We start from the raw sequence: 17,898 nt of genomic DNA on the forward strand, positions 1-17,898 counted from the left end.
GGGCCCAGGTCGACCAGAACAGGAAGCTGGGGGATTCCTTGCCTTCGCTGGTGAATTGCACAATCACTCGATTGACCGAAGAAAGCGGAATGCCAAGGTTCTGAGCTATCTGATGCCAGCTGACTCCACCTTCCGATTTGCCAACAATTCGTCGTCCTTGAAAATCGCAAAGGTCGTGTGCTCCCTGGGTTCGAGGCAAAGTTAATTGTCATAAAGGACCCAGGAACTCGTTTCTGCAAATAAATAGTTGAATATTCGAACAAATCAGAGTAAAACTTGCTTTATACAGATGAAATGAATAAATTTAAGTGTCTATTTACTTCTGTAATGTCCCTGTAGTCTCCTAATAATACCTTCCTATATTCAGTCGTCTCCCCCCCCCCCCCACATTGCCACCAAAGCCTTAAGAGGCAGTTGGTATTTGGGCCTTTTCAATGTATTGTCCCTCCAATGCAACACTGTCTGCCTTTCAACATCCATTCGAGATTCAATTGGCTTGTTTGGGTTCCCACCTGAACACCTGACTCATGAAAACAGGAACCCAGCTTCAGATCTCCTATAAAATTTATAGCATACACGTTTATGGAAAACAGTAAAGTACAGACAAAAGTAAAGGTGAGATCCAATTACAAATTAAATATTCATTCTCATGTCTAATTTTGTCTAAGATACTCAGGTCAGGTCAGGTATGGGAGCATGTGCCAGAACAGCGCGTCGCTGCGTCCACTTTCCGCCGGTATTCCAGGGGCCTCCGTCTGGCCACCCCCAGGCAGATGCCAGGCCCATCCCCATCTCCTTGAGATGATGGTCAACCTGCTGCAACCACGAGGCACGTGGTCGGCCCACTGGCCTCCTCCACTCATGAGATTCCCTCGCTGAATCTGGTGAGCAGGATCAGCGTCAGGAAAACGAGCCACATGTCCATACAGCCGCAACTGACGCTCACGGACTATGCAGGTAACAAATCTCATCCGAGTCTCTCTCAGCAACCGCTCGTTGGACACAAAATCCGACCAGCGATAGCCAAGGATTCTCCGAAGAGACCTGGTGCCAAAGGAATTAAGTCTCAGTCTCAGATCCTTGGTCAGAGTCCAAGTCTTGCATCCATAGAGCAAGACTGGAAGTACCAAGGACCTGAAGACTCGGACTTTCGTCCTCCCGCACAGGTACCAGCAGCGCCACACCCCATGATCCAGTGAATCCATGACTACCAGGCCCGACCCAGACGTCTATTGACCTCTGACTCACAGCCAGCAGAGACATGAATATCACTGCCAAGGTAAGTGAATCTCTCCACGACCTCAACATCCTCACCACAAACAGACACAGACAGGACAGCAGCATCCAAGATGTCACCGAAAGCCTGGATCTTAGTTTTGACCCAAGAAACCCATAATCCCAGCGGCTCAGACTCCTCATTCAGCACCTCGAGGGCCCCCAAAAGGATATCTAAAGTCTCCGCAAAGATGACTGCATCATCTGCAAAATCAAGGTCCAAGATCTTGACATTCCCAAACAATGCACTGCAGCTTGATCTCTCCGACATCCTCCCTAAAATCCAGTCCATACAAGTGCTGAAAAGTGTGGGGGCCAGTACACACCCCTGACGAACTCCAGTAACAACTGGAAATAAGTCAGAGATGGTACCACCACACTTCACAGCACTCTCGGTACCAGAGTAGAGTTTAGACATCAGATCGATCAGTTTTGGTGGCACACCACTTAGACCAAGAATCCTCCAGAGGACATTCCGATTCACTGAATCGAACGCTTTACAGAGATCAACATAGGCTGCAAGCAGCCCCTGCCGAAACTCTCGTCTGCGTTCGGTGAGGACAAGAAGAGCAAGGATACGGTAAATCGTTGACCTCTTTGGTGTAAAGCCTGACTGCTCTGGACGCTGGTGCTCAAGCAGATGGTGGCGAACCCTATCAAGAATTATCCGAGCAAAGACCTTGTCCGGCACCGAGAGCAGCGTCACCCCTCGGTAGTTGTTGCAGTCTTGGCGATCACCCTTCCCTTTCCAGAGAGGAACAACAAGGCCCCTCTTCCAATCAGTTGGGATGATGCCTGTGTTCCAGGCAGAGCACAAAACTGCATGCAACGACATGAGTGCAGCATTTCCACCAGCCTTGAGAAGTTCAGCATGGATGCCACAGATCCCTGGAGCTTTGCCCCGTTTCAACTGGTTCACCACAGCCCGTGTTTCCACAAGCGAAGGTGGACCACAGTTGATTCGAGGGTCAGCAACAGGGATTGTCACACCCTTGACGTCCAACTCGACAGCTGGGGGATCAGCCTGGTACAACCGCTCAAAGTAACCGGCCCAGCGGGCCTTCACTTTAGACTCCTCTGTCAAGAGCCTACCACTCTCTGCTCGAACTGCAGTGCTCCGAGGGATGGGCTTGGATGAACACAATGCGCGAATTCCCCTGTAAGCGGGACGAGAATCACCTGTCCACAGGTGATGCTCTACCCCCTCACAGATTCCTCGCACATAGGCCTCCTTGTCCACCCTCAGTGCACGTACAGTTTTACGCTTCAGCTCCCTGAACAGCTCAGCTCTGCCATTCAGCCTGGCCCTGCGACTCTGGTCAATGGTATCCAGTGTCCCTTGAGAGACAAAATTCTTCTTTGCCCTGCGGTGAGTTCCAAGACATCCACCAGCAACATCAAGGACAGTGGTCTTGAAGGCACTCCACAACTCTTCAGGACCCCCCAAAGCACCGAGGACCCCCCAAGTGTCCACTCAGCCTGTTCGCAAACTCCTCAGCTACTCTCTCATCCCTGAGCTTGGCAACATCCAGCCTAGGCTGGGATGGTACCATTCTCCAGGATTTAAGGTGCAGCTTTAGAGTTGCTACAACAAGCCTGTGGTCAGTATTGAGGAACTGAGCACTCCGGTAGACCCTGCAGTTCTGGATCATCTTCCACCGACCTTCAATGAGAACATGGTCAATCTCCTATGCCACACCGCCAGCGTTGGAATACCAAGTCCAGCGATGAAACCATGAACCAGCCACCCTAAGTCCATGACTTCTTGCAAAGTCAAGGAACTTAGTGCTATTCTGATTCATAGTTCCTGACCCATGGGGACCAACACATGTCTCATAACCATCCCTATCAGTTCCAGTCGATGCATTGAAATCCCCCAAGACTAGAAGTGTATCTCGTCTGGGGCACTGATCAACCACAGACTCGAGTGTGGCGTAGAATGCATCCTTCACAGTGAGATCACTCGCCTCAGTCGGAGCATAAACAGAGACCAGGGAAATGACACCTAAGGAGTGACGAATCCTTAATCTCATAATACGCTCGTTGACCGGTGTTACCTCAATTATCATTGGGGTCAGCTTATTGGACACAGCTACAGCAACTCCTTGGGTATGGTAACCATCAGAGCGACCAGACCAATAGTAGGTGTAACCACCCACCATTATCTCGCCGCAATCCCGATGTCCAAACGCTTGAGCTCAGATAACAGAGATACTCCACAAACTGAAATCAAACAGCGCGATTATGAAAAGTAGCAAAAACCACCGAATTTCAATGCACAAGATACACACTCTATAGCCGGAGTGTGAGCACAGCCAATGCTCCACCCCATGTCAAACGCAACAGCTTCAGACTTGCTGTCAATCTCTATCTCGATTGCTGGAACCATCTACTGAATAAAGTTACGTCTAACAATCTCTAGAGTCCAGTAAAAGTGAAATTTGACTTTAAAGACACCCCAATTTGTTCAAAATTTGGTGAAAATATTCTCTGAAAATAGAATTGCCGGTGAAAACAAAATGTCGGTCATCACCTGTATATGCATGCGAAAAACTTACGGTGAAAATTCGTTGAAATGCGAATGAGATTGCCAAGAATAATTATTAAAAACACAAAAAAGAAAGAAGGGGAAAAAACCCCCTGGTGTGGTTATGTTGATGTACAAACTGCCATATTGGTGCACTTCCTTTGTAGGTGAGCATACATGGACATCATAATCAAAATAATGAAATCTTGTGCCACAACAGATGGTTCAGGTTTCCATACTTTTCCCACCTGCCATTTATAATTTTATTATTCCCTGTATTTTTGCATCGTTCTGATTACAAAATACACTACCCAGTGGCACAATGACGGATTTGAGGGAGACAGCTGGGTGATGCATGCTTGCACTCGCACACCAGTTAAAGATTGTGGGGAAGAAACCCCCCAGAAAGACTGGGATAGTGAATTGGATTCAATAGAATGGCATCTCCAAACCCAAAGAAAAACAGAAAAAGTAGACACCATTAATGTTTGTATGTGCTTCTGAAAGAGCTAAGCAGAAGAGTGACTTTTATGCAGATGAAAATACAGTATTCTGTTCTGCAAGTTCTGTGACCACCATGTTGATTACAAAAGACTTTACACAGTTAAAGATTGCCTTGCAAGCAAGAAGCATGAAAAGAAGAAATAAATCTGCCAAGCTGTCCACTGCCAGTGTCAAGTCAGAAGGAGGTGACACTGAGCAACCATCAGGAAGAGAGCAAGTTACTGACATCAACCTTTAAGTTGAAACTCCAAAGCTCTTCAAGAGGAGTTCATCCTTGATTTTGTGAGACTGCACACTATGGCTGATATTCCCCTCAAAGATGGAGATGTGCCCGTTCCTAGTGAAACACAGCGAGGACGAGCATCGCCTCAGTGAACACTGCACAGACTATACGAGCCTCGGCAATTTGAAGTACACTTCACTGCCCTGAAGTGGATGGTCAAATATTCTAAGGTTTCTATCATAGCTGATGAGACAACTGATTTCCAAGACCACAGCATCATGATTGGTGTTGCAGGAACACAACACACAAGTAACTTCCTCCTTGATGTCTTTACCATGGAAGTATGCAATCATTCCACACTTAGCCAAGCAATCATTCAAGCTGTAAATAATGTGGGCATCAAGTTTGGAGACATTGCTGCTGTTACCAACTATACAGCTTATGATAAGAAGACAGCACAGGAAGTCCTTCCATCACTATTCCCCAACATCGTCATGTGCCATTTGGTATAAATCATCAATTTGTCAGCTGAAGTTTTCCAGCATTGGCCAGTTTGACAGGTTTGCCACAATTGTGAAAATGATCCAAGAATTCTGCTTTCTCCAAGAAAGCAACATGCAGTTTCTTTAAGACTTTCTGCCAAAAGACCAGGTGAAGCTTCCTCCAGTACCAGTGTCAACTCGTTGGAACATGTGGTTTGATGCTGTCAATTATCACGCCATCCATCTCCATATCCATATCGACAAGGGCTTCTTCAAGCAGGAAGACAGTATAAGGGCATGGCAGTTGAAGCAATCAAGATGATGACAAACAAAATAAATCTATGCCGAGCTTTAACTCCACGTGAGATTCATCAAAGATAACTGCATGTTTAATGACAGCCCGTGATCAGCCTCAATGCAACTCGTAATCCCTTGGGCTATTGAAGATCTGAGGCTGGCACCGAGAAAACATAATTTTGGGAAGAGACGGATCACAACCTCAGCAAGAAACCAGCAAAAGATTATAATCAATTCCTTCAATGAGATCTTCAGTCATCAAAAATGCTCTCAAAGCATATCGAGCAGCATCCTGCCTTTTCCGATAACAAAGACATCAGATACTTCGACCCCCGACAGCTTAACTCTTTGTCCCATAATATTGAAGTCAACAACAAATCCCAAACTTGAATTAACGCGCACATGGACACGGACACACGGACACACACACACGGACACACACACACACGGACACACGGACACACACACACACGGACACACACACGGACACACACACGGACATACGGACACACACACACACACACGGACACACACACACGGACACACACACACGGACACACACACACGGACACACACACACGGACACACACACACACACACACACACACACACACACACACACACACACACACACACACACACACACACACACACACACACACACACACACACACACACGTCCGACGATACTCTTCTCCATTTTTGAAAGTTCAAGTGATTTGAAAGGTTTATAAATGGATATGAATTGATGGACAACGAACCTGCCCGAGTGCCAAAAAACAAGCAGGGCGTGAAGGCAAGCAATCCTCAAATGGTGGCGTATCTGTTCTGAAGATATCTACTTATATGACATCTAGGCATTTCCTCATCAAGAGGATGTTCAAGTATGCACATAATTGGCGGAAATACCTATACAATGAAAATATTTGTAGGTTAACGTTGTCCGACCCATGTCTCAGGCAGCATGACCAGCATCCCCCTAAAACGGACCTTCTGAAACAACGCAGGACAGGGCCCTGCACTGTGATACACAAGACTTTCACAAAATGAATTTGTAACTAGTTATCTGAATATGTTAGAAATTCCAATTTCAAAAGCAGGCCAAATTAGTTAGAGTTTTTCAATCACGATTTGAATGTTTTTCTCCCATTATCGTTTCTTTTGATAGAGGAGCGTCAAACTCAACACAACGGTACAAAATTGAGACAAACAGGTAAATTGAAGTATTTAGTTTCTCTATTTAAATAAACAAACTATATACTTTGGGATATTCAATCAGCATGTCCCCACACACCAAATACTTACACAGACGGCATTTATGTCTGCCTCGTGTCCAGAGAAAGTTTGCCGACACATCCCATCGCGTATATCCCATAGCTTGGCCGAGGCATCGCATGCTCCGGAAACGAACGTCTTCATGTCAGGAGCCAAAGAGAGTGCCATTACATCGCCAGTGTGACCCGTGAATGTAGTCGTCTGCTGTCCAGTCTCAATGTCCCACAGGGCGCTGCGGTATCGAGGCAGGAGAAACAGTGAAAATGAGGAAAGCAGAAAGAATGCATGCATAAGCATTGTCAAAACGCCTGATAATAGAATGCCATATTACACAGCTCGAAGCAGATTGTGTAGCAAGAAACAATGCGAGACACAGCTAGGTGTAGGTTTTCTTACCATGTGGTGTCCCCGGAGCTAGTGATGATCTGGTTATCATCGAGAAAGCGACAGCACGAGAGGTAGCCTAATGGTAGACATGGGAGACATGGGAGACAACGCTGATGCCGATTACAAACACAGCACCCATTTGGGATCTCCATCATTTCTTCAACAAGAAGAGCATTTTTTTCCAACAATGGCAAAGCAAATTCAAACACATCGTTGAAAATCAGCGCAACTCAGAGTCACAGAAAGAAAAGATGACAAAGTTAATACGTATGCAATTTATTTGTACTCAGTATACCTGCCTTAAAATGCTTTCAAGACAAATGCTGCAATATTGAGAGCAATATTGAGCAAAACAAGCAATTTTGGCTCATCACTTTGACAACACAATGCTCACTCCAGCTGGCACAACAGTCCCCAGAAAACCGATTTATGACAATTTGCAGCAACACGTTACGAGGTTCATCGCTCTTCTGGGACACTCCCAGTTTCCAAAATCCCTTCAAATTCCCTCCCACACCCATCAGCATTGTACATCAACCTTCGGACGATAGCAGAGAACAAATACATTTAAGTTTAATGTGATGTTGGGGATGTCTGCACCCCATTGGTCATCAGAAGGTTAAAATTACAGGAACTAAAGTTCCACTTTGATTTATGGCCATTGTTGAATAAATTGACCAATTTACGGACAGCTTCACCGAGGCCAGTTGGTCTGGAGCATTGCTATCATGATGAGATAGCACTGCACCCAGGACCAAAGCACCGATCAATACGAGCATCAACAGGCTTATTTATACTACAGGTTAGCGTCCAAAATAAAATATAAAATAAAATAAAATCCAGACTTCACCAAACTGGATCTTTAAGCTTTCTTCCCAGCTGAGGCCTGGGGTCGACTTCTCAGCAAGGATGGCAAAAATAAACATCATTACATTGCCAAATTTCATTACATATTGCCAAGGAACAAAGTGGGACAACAGCAAAAGTGCTTGCCTTCAAATGCATTGATGATGTGCTTGGGATAACAAAGCCATCTCCTTGTTGAATAGAAAATACTCAACTCACTCAAACTTCATGCGAGCAGGATAGTCTCACGATACTATGACTAAAATGGTCAATACACTAAAAAGGTGAGTAACTTGCATGTGGCAATTGCTAATAATTATTTTTCCTGAACGTTTGATACATGAACGCCGTGCCACCAGCTCAGATGCCTTCATTGGCCGATCCAGCCGCCATACTATAAATGGATGTGCCCGCAAGTCTAAACGGACATTTCAAAATAAACTAGAATGGCACTCTTCGACCTCGCGACAACAGATATGCCTCCGCCCACATTACATCATAATACCTACTTGTACCAAGTTTGATTTAAATCCCCTCAGCTGCTCTCAAATATCACATTTTGTACCTGAAATGACTTCTGACTTAACCTTATCGTCCAATCAATTGATGTATACATCATCATACATACTTGTACCAAGTTTGACTGAGATGCCTTCAGCCATTCTTAAGTTATCGCGGAAACGAAAACCTATCACGGACTCACAGACAACCTGAAAACATAATGCCTCCAGCGACTTAATCAGCAGAGGCATAAACAAAAACTGCAGACCCTCAAAGCTATCCAGACTTGAGGGGCACGTCCCACAGACTATCTACCACATCGGACCAACAACATTAACAGTCAGGAACACACCTGTGTGACCCGGAAGCTCCCGACTAACACGGACGTTTCCTTCACGAGTCTTTAGGCTGTAGATGGAGCAGATATTATCCAAACCACCACAAGCCACGTAGCTCCCGGAAGGTGCGTACGCGCAGGTCATCACCCAAGATGACCTCAAAGGGATTGCATGGACCTGTCGGGGAGAAAAATGATGATAGAAGCAATGCAACCCTGGGAACACAAAGCCATGGTCTTCTGAAATGACAAGACGTGCAATTTCATTCATTCATCCTCAAATGAAAATACTGCAGAGCACAATTACTGAAAGCTCGTGTGCTGGATTTTTATTTTTATTAAATGAAATAAAATAAAAAGCCAAACCCTATGTGAGAGTTCAAACCAGCATCAGGCAGCAAAACGTGGAATCAATCATTTGTTTTTTATAATCTTTTTTTTAATTTTGGACAAAATAAATAAATAATGGAAACACCTGGGTAAATGAGGGACACAAAGCATATTGAAAGCAACGGTTTACATACAGTTGTAGCCCAAGTGATAATCAAGCAAATAACATCTCAGCATGCTTATGATCATGTATAAAATTGATGCACAGGCCTGGTTGCTGAAAATTGTGGCCAGCATGGCTGCAAAAGGAGATCCCCCCAAATGCCCTCATCCACAGAGCATGTAATGGTTTGATGAGCATGACTGATGTTATCCATGTCATGGCCTTCTCAGTCACCAGACCTAAACCCAATTGAGCATTTATGGAATATTCTGGAACAACATCTGAGACAGTGTTTTCCACCTCCATCAAACAGGTGTGAGTTGATTGACTTTCTTGTGGAAGAATGGTGCCGCATCCCTCCTGCAGAATTCCAGATGCTGGTGGACTCTGCCACAGCACATACAGGCTGTACTGGTTACACGTGGTGGCCCAACGCCATATTAAGTGACTTTACTTTGGTGTTTCCTATTTTTGTCCACTACCTGTATATCCAAGTCAAAAAAAAATTCCCACCAAATAATCACATTGGGGTAACAAGAGAACCTAACCAGGTGTGTGTGTGTGTGTGTGTGTGTGTGTGTGTGTGTGTGCGTGCGTGTGTGTGCGTGTGCGTGTGCGTGTGCGTGTGCGTGTGCGTGTGCGTGTGCGTTGTCAAGACAACTGTTCCACAATATGTCCATTGTCCACGCAGATGCCAACCAATTTCAATACGAGTATAGGCCGAAAACAGCCAATCAAATGTACCATAGCATTCAATACCCTTAAACACCAAAGCCTTCCTCATATTACAAGAGGTTGCAATGACAGACAAGGGGCCATCTGTGGTTTGTATCAACATCGTTTTAGAAACGACAGAAGCCAGATGAATAATGAATCAAAAACAGTTCTTCAACTTGATGCATGACCACACCGAGATAGAACAAAGTAAGTTGTAGCACAATTAATATCACAATGGCAAACAAAAACAATGGCCTTGGAATATACCAAAACAGATTTAAAAAAAATAATAATAATAAGAAATAACGCCATCAATGAACGAAGCATTTCAATCCTGTTATTCCACGAAAACGTTTTAACCCATCTACCGTCTCTCTCATTGACGCACGCACACGCGCGCATGCACGCACGCACGCACGCACGCACGCACGCACACACACACACAGGAACATGTGTGTGAACCTCGTGGGGGCGGGGGGGGGAAAGCCTCACTGCAGGGTGCCAAAAGCGGTGGTGATACAAGTCAGCCACCGAGAAGCAGTGAGGCAGAGCCAGAAACATGGGGGGGGGGATTCAGTGTGCCGTAAGAGTCTCAAGGGAGAGCACAAAAAATCCACTAAGAGTCCCACCAGAGCCAAGGGAGTGAGTGCCAAGAGAGGAGAGTACAAGGTCAGTGCCGTGTTCAGTCCCGTAGTCAGCAGAGCACGAGCTATTCCAATTGCTGTATTCGACGACGAGCTGCATCACAAGCGATAGGCTCTCACTTGCAAGCCCATTGGTGCCCCACGTACGCCTCATAAGCACCTCAAAATAAAGTGCTCATCCACATCACCCTCAATTTCTGTCCTATTCTTTTGTCTCTTTTGTGTTCCTGAACAAGTCTATGCACATTAAGTTAGATAAAGATAGGCAAAAAGTCTGTGTTCATCAAAGTTAAGCGCATTCTGCCAATCGGGGGTTTCCCCCTTTCCTTTTCAATGATTGATTGGTTGGTTGGTGTTCCCTATCCCTGTTATTATTTATTAGTACATATAAACATTTATAAAGACAGATATACACGTATGCACGCACGCACACACGCAATTTTTTGACCAGAACATATTTTCAACCTCGGCTTGAAAGCTGGTTGATGCATTGGAATTTTCCACAAAGCCAGGTGATTAGGCTTTCACCCAAAGTGCTGTGGAGAATTCTTCCCACTCTGGGATGAAATGTATTGGTCTGCTGGTAACAGTTGAATCCAAGGCTCTGAAAGTTGACACCTTGCCAGGAGGTGAAGTCCTCACATCTTCCTCAATCACCACCACCAGGTCATGTTCTTCCAGAAATCCACACATCTTTACCAGCTGCCAAATCCAAGCATTATGCTCACCTCGTCCTACAGTTTCTCTCGTCTGTGCAACTTAAATTTCTACTTCTTGATGCTCTTCTTTCCATACAAAAACGAGAAGGGCGCTCTTCGACATCGCGACGTCACCAGATATGCCTGTCGCAAGTTTAATATTTTGAATCTGAGTTCAGGAATTTAAATCAAATAATTCTGGCTGCCAGACCATGCATCCGATTGGGTTGAAATTTAAAACACATTGCTGCGGTTCTGCGAAACGGCCGCTCCTCAAGGCAAGTGCACATGACACATAGTGGTCCCGAGACAGTTATTTCATTGGTATCCATTTTAGATAGCCCTTCCCTTATGTCTAGTGGGTTGATAGGACAAAATACGTTGCAAGGGCTTTCAGTGAGGTCCTTAATTCCATTTGCTATTCCTTTATTTCATTTACTGTCTCACCTTCATGCACGCATGCATGCCACAGACCAGACCGTACAGCGACAGCCTCATTAGCATATACCGCAAGAACCCCGTACAAACTGCATGCCATTTGGTACTCGAAACTCAATGCTACAACCTTCATACAACCACCACAACGCCTTCCTAAAATCCCCAGAATAGCCTACACTTCAACCTCCTCACCACAACTGCTTCAACCTTCATACAAGGAAAATGCAATGAAAAGATTGTGTGAATGTGTATGGAGTGCTGTTGGTGGGGGTTTTGTCAAGAGGGGTTGTGGTTGACGTGTGTTTTTAACCAAGCCCATGTTCCCTCCCCTGAGGGGAGAAAAGAAGAAAAAAAATACAAAAAAAAAAATTTAGAAAAACCCCCCAAAAACAAAGCAAACAAAACAATTTATTTCATTAATTAAAAACATTTTTTTGCATTTTCTTCCTTGGATCTCGTGGAGATAAATTGGTGTGGTGTTCTGGCAGGCATGATGGGCTGAATGGCCTCCACCTGTGTTAGATTTCCCTGTATACAACCACAACGCCTTCCTAAAAATCTCCACAATAACCTACGCTCAACCTTCTCACCACAAACACCCCAGTGCTTCACCCACCACGACACGGCCACAATCGGCACCCCAGATGCTCACCACTGTCCTTTAGGAATGTCGGAAAATAAAGGACACTGTTCACCATGATGGATGCTTGAGGTTAGAACAGATTGGCACTTGGCTTAGGGCAGGGGCGTACGCAGGGGTCACTTAAACGTCATCTGAGTAGCCCTGGCACTCCGCTAAGGCCTAAGTCACATTTGCTCTATGGCGAGGATAAGGCGGCCGTACACCCTCTGAATTGACATAAACGTGCGGTGGCCGCAGAGAAACTGAGGTGGCCTCAGGGTGGCCCTACGCCGTTTGGCTATATTTTACAGGTCGTAGGGTCGTCGTGGAATGAAATCGCGGAGTTATAACTTTTTTTTCATTTCTACGCTCGCCGTAGCAATTGGACAAGCCAAGCTATGACGTAGATGTGTTCCACGTCTACCGTACATAGGGCGTGCGGTGGGCTTGCGTTTTCCGTGCGGCTGCCGTAAGCTCTTCCCAATGAAAAATGAATTTTCCCAACCCCCAAAAAATTACGGCGGCCGCACTATTTACACGGTCGCCGTACGGTGGCCTTGCGGTCTGTGTGACTACCTGTGGGCAACGCAAGGTCGACGCACGGTTCCCCTACGCCCGCCGTGCACCTATGTACGGCCTCCGTGGCAGTCTGCGTCGACCGTGCGCTACCGCTAGAGATCGGAGTATAGTTGTTTGCCTATACACAGTGGTGCCCCCAGAATCCGAATTTAATTCGTTCCTGGAGGCTGTTTGGATTGCAAAAAGTTCGGATTCAAAAAATATTTTCCCAATAAGAAATAATGGAAAGTGAATTAATCCGTTCGTGGACCCAAAGAAAACCCACTTTCAAGACGCTTTAAACTGAAATTCCCCATGTTTAAGGTAAAATACGCTGAGTTAATGACCTTCGGTGGCGTGTATTGTATGTAAACTGGTACAATCGCCACATCCAAAGGCCCACACAGGCTCGAGCTCCGGCCTGGGTTTCGATCGCTCGCCCACTCTGCGAGAGCGCTGCCCCCAGGGCAGCTCATCAAACATGATGCCCCCAGAACCACAATCACTTTCAAACGCATCGGGCTGACGTAATCATGGATATTAAAAATTACAACCGGTTTTGCTGTGAAATTCAATCCTTGCCTGACAGTCCGTCACACCACGTGATCGGATTGCTTTTTTTGTTAATAATTAAAACACAAGATGATTTAAAAAAAAAAAATGAAGGTGAAGACACGAGGTAAGGCCTAAGTCACATTTGGCTCGGCGCCCGGAGGGTCTACAAAATGTATGGACACTCGCAATTATAAAGCGGCCGCAGTATTTCCACGGTCACACAATGTAGCAGTCACACATGTTTTTATTTTTCGGGTAGCCGCACGGCGTGTTTATAAATTGTGGAGACTGAAAACGTGGGGGTGCCGTAATTTTTTTGGGGGTTGGGAAAATTCATTTTTCATTAAGAAGAGCTTACGGCAGCCACACGGAAAACACAAGCCCACCGTACGCCCTACGTACGGTCGACGTGGAACACATCTACGTCATAGCTTGGCTTTGTCGAATTGCTACGGCGAGCGTAGAAATGAAAAAAGTTATAACTCCGCGGTTATAATTCCACGGCACCCCTACGGCCTGTAAAATATAGCCGAATGGCATAGGGCCACCCTAAGGCCACCTCAGTTTCTCTGCGGCCGCCGCACGTTTCAATTCAGAGGGCATACGGCCGCCTTATCCTCGCCGTAGAGCAAATGTGACTGAGTACTTCCACCGACGAACTGAATGAACAAAGCGCGAAGATGCGGGTCGAACAGGTGGGGGAGACACGTGAACAAACATGAACGCTACGTTTTGTTCGGTTTTTTAAAATGTATTGCGTTTTTAGGGCCAAACTTTCTCGAAAAAATTGTTCGGATTCCAATTTGTTCAAACAGCTTGGCCGTTCGGATTCTGGGGGACCACGGTATATTATAGTTATAGTATATTCAGTTATATATACTGGTATATTTTTATTTCAGTAAAAAAAAAAAGGACTGGTATATATACCCACTCGTTACCGTCCGTCTGGCCGCACGTTCGCCTTAGGCCCCCCTGCGGTCGCCTTGCGGGCACCTTGAGGTCTCCTTGCGTCTGCCTTGAAAATTATATTGCCGCCACAGGGACGCCCTAAGGTCACCGTGCGACATCAAATCAAAGACCGTACGGCACCCCCACGTCTTCGGTCTCCACAATTTATCAACACGCCGTGCGGCTACCCGAAAAATAAAAACATGTGTGACTGCTACATTGTGTGACCGTGGAAATACTGCGGCCGCCGTAGAATTGCTAGTGGCCTCAGATTTTGGAGACCCCACGGCCGCCGTGGCAAATGTGACCATGGCCTAAATAGCGACCCTCATTTGGAGCCCAGTGCGTGTTCGTGTCCAAAAAGCGCTCCCAAAATCCCGCACGTCATGTTCATCTTGGAGCTCCATTGCATGGCTGAGTTCGGGGGTGAATGTCGTAATTTTCAGCTTTGGAGCCTCGCGGGGCAGAGCTATTTCTCAGGGAGGCATCTGAACGCCAAATGGGAACACAAGGAAATGCCTTCAGGGCATTTTGATCAGATTCCTGGCTCCTCCTTCACACAGCCTCTATAAAATATCTGCAACATGATCATTCAGCACGCAGTTTGCAATCCAGTCTCAATGGATCCTCCAGCCAGTCAGTCGTCTGCCACGGTCGTCCATGAGAGGTCGGAGGGTCTTCTCCGGGTGTAAGGTGACTACTGAGAGAGAAGGGTCCAGGAGTGCTGCTGAGTGGGTGGGATACCAGACCGATAATACTCAATAAACACACGTACAGACTCACACGCCACTTTAAGCTGTCTTCTCACACATTCTCTCTCCCCCATCTTCTGTCTCTTCTACTGTGGACGCACAAAAACTAAAAGAGCAACTGCAGGTACACACCTCTTCACTCTTCCTCTTATGCATTACATCTCATTTTGCACCTCCTCACTCACGTACCATAGACACTCCCAGTTTTCCTCCACCCCCTCCTCAACTACTGAGTGAATGCATTGCGTTGGTCCATCAACCACACCAGGTACAAAGAGGTCATTCACACCTAGTACTTTCTCTCATCTTTCTTTGCTATCCGATTTCCTCAGGTGTGTCTGATGGTGCCTGTAATATTAACGTAATATAAGTTAGAAGTTTGGATCAGGTTAGCTCCTGTTGGTTGCCATCTCCATTTGCAGGTTTCAGGAGATGGGAGGGAGTTTCACGAACCAAACTGTGAAGTTTCATTTTCACAACTTCATTCCAAGGGCTTCACTGAACCTTTGACATCCTCCACTTGTAGCTCGTTTGTAGTGATGTTCCCCAGAATGATATTTAAGTACTCAGTAAGGGTTTTCTTTATGATTCCTGGAGCTCCAACTATCACTGGTATAATTTCAGCTTTCTTCAATTTCCAAAACCTCTTGACCTCATTTTTCAGATCCTGGTATTTGGTCATTTTCCTTATTTCTGTGGCATTTAGTCCAAAAGTCTTTGGGAACTGAAAACTCGATCAACAATGCCGACTTTTCCTTTTTGTTTTTGAGCACCATGTCTGGACGCAACACTTTGTTTGCACTGTCCACACTTGACAGGATCATCTTCTCATGTGTGAGCATTATTTGTTCATGTTGAAGGATCGGATTTGGTTTGTGTTTCCATGATTGTTTTGGGACCGGGATGTTGAAGTATTTACACATGTGCCAGTGGATTACTCTGCAGACGCTGTCATGTCTGTGTACAGCTGTTCTGACATGAGTTTTTTTTTTTTTACATCCCGAAAGGAGGTGGCTGGTACTTTGTTTCTTCCCCACAAAAACCTGCATTTTTCCGATTGGCTCAGTTTTGCCATTTTTACCTCTGCCACCTAAGGTGGAAGGAGGTTGTTTTCACACTTGTCAGCCTGTACATAAACAGAGTTTATGTTGTGTTGTTGTCTGTTGTTGTCTGTGTTGTTGTCTCAAAAAAGTTGTGGACAGATTTGCATGAAATTTGGTGGGCAGGCTGGGTGTGTGAGACAAGAACGAACTGATTAGATTTTGGTGAAGATCTGAATCCGGATCCATCTCATATAATGTTTTAAAGTGATTCTTCACCATTGAAAGGGTAAACTGGTAATATAGCAGGATATCTCAAAAAGTTGTGGATGGATTCAGGCGAAACTTGGTGAACAGATTGAGTGTGTGACAAGGACAAATCAATTCGATTTTGGTGAAGATCCAAATCCAGATGTGGATACGAGAATTTTTTAATTATTAAAAGTGTTTCTTCACCAATGAGAGATTGGGCCAAAAACAATATATAGCATGATATTTCAAAAATGTATTGGGCCCAAATGTATTGGGCCTGTTGGATCATCAAACAAATGGAAACAATGCTGAGAAAATTACTGTCCAAGTCGTAGATGTGTGCGTTCACACCAGTGCATAGTGCTGGGTATGATTTTTAAAAGGTGTCTCCTCGGAGTCAACACGCTGAAAACGGTCAAACAGAGCCATAACCAGCTCTTACTTTTCAGCGGGCATCTGATCGTACCGTCTCCCCATCCCCATAAGCATATCAAAGGCTGATTTCTGGTCCGTTGAAGGCTGAATATCAGCATCTCGCAGGGAAACTGACGTACTTGGCACCGAAATCTTTCAATACGAACAGCAGTGTACAATTTTCGACGGAAACAAAATTGGCACGATCAAGAGTAGCCTGCAAATCATTCCTGCTGCTGCACTGAATTGATGCAATAGTTCGGCCAGAATATTCGTCGTCAAGATGTTGCGTGAAGAAATCACCAATACAGTCACTCAAATTTATACCGCTGACATACTTCTTAACAATCACTTTTGCCCCAAAAACCACAGTCAGTCTGAACCACGCTGACCACTGCTCAGACGCCATGACCGAAGACTACTGCACAGTTTGGTTAAAGGGGACTCGGCATTTTGGTGCGCGCGCGCGAAATTATATTTTGAAAATAAATGCCGACGTTTACATTTCGGGTTTTGAAACTTTTGCACCTTCGGTGGAAATGTATTAATATAAAAGGCTAAAAATGTGTTTTATATTTATATTTCATTTCAGCAAATATACCGTCGGTGGATCTGTAAACCAAGTTATAAAATAACTAAGGCCTTAGTGCTAATTCGTACTTTCTCACTCACGTTCCCAAGTTATTCTTCCTTGATCTATCTCCGACCACATTTTCCCTCCCTCTACTCCTTTTCAAATACTGCATGGGTCTCAATTGTCTGCCCATTCCCATCTACCATCGTCAGAATTCATGTAAATAACTTCCCTTCTGTCAACAAAACTCTTGCATGAGCAAAACTCAATTTCCAACAATAATTGAATGAAAAGTTAAAGCCGGTATCTATACCTTGTTGGTGGTGTAACTGTCCCAGATTATGAGCTTTCCATCTTGAGATGCACTCACCAGCAGCCTGTAGATGTGAAAGTTAAGTTTTCATCAAATACTCAAATGTTCTAGTCCTTGTAAATACAAAGTTACAAAATTAAATTAAATTTAAAAAAATAAAATAAAATCTCATACATAGAAGCTGCCTTATAGTAAAAGCAACTTTAATTCCCAATTACCAATGCTC

The 17,898-nt window shown here is 45.1% G+C and overlaps 1 protein-coding gene and 1 pseudogene across 5 annotated transcripts in view; one reads left to right on the forward strand and one right to left on the reverse strand.

Moving 5' to 3' along the window:
- The window catches only part of LOC147019039 (guanine nucleotide-binding protein G(I)/G(S)/G(T) subunit beta-1), an 83,334-nt gene that overhangs the window by 10,902 nt on the left and 54,534 nt on the right, over positions 1-17,898 (reverse strand). For all 5 annotated transcript variants that reach the window (XM_085899227.1, XM_085899226.1, XM_085899229.1 and 2 more), the window contains 4 exons: positions 17,673-17,736; positions 8,670-8,832; positions 6,980-7,046; positions 6,614-6,815 (listed from right to left, as the gene is read on the reverse strand). In XM_085899227.1, coding sequence (XP_085755353.1) covers positions 6,614-6,815; positions 6,980-7,046; positions 8,670-8,832; positions 17,673-17,736 — 496 coding nt within the window. The remainder of the gene's footprint in view (positions 1-6,613; positions 6,816-6,979; positions 7,047-8,669; positions 8,833-17,672; positions 17,737-17,898) is intronic.
- Positions 4,240-5,333, forward strand: LOC147019040 (uncharacterized; annotated as a pseudogene).

This window comes from Eptatretus burgeri, chromosome 10, assembly GCF_056783735.1.
Source record: "Eptatretus burgeri isolate ZD-2024b chromosome 10, Ebu_testis_v1, whole genome shotgun sequence".
Classification (NCBI taxonomy): Eukaryota; Metazoa; Chordata; class Myxini; order Myxiniformes; family Myxinidae; genus Eptatretus; species Eptatretus burgeri.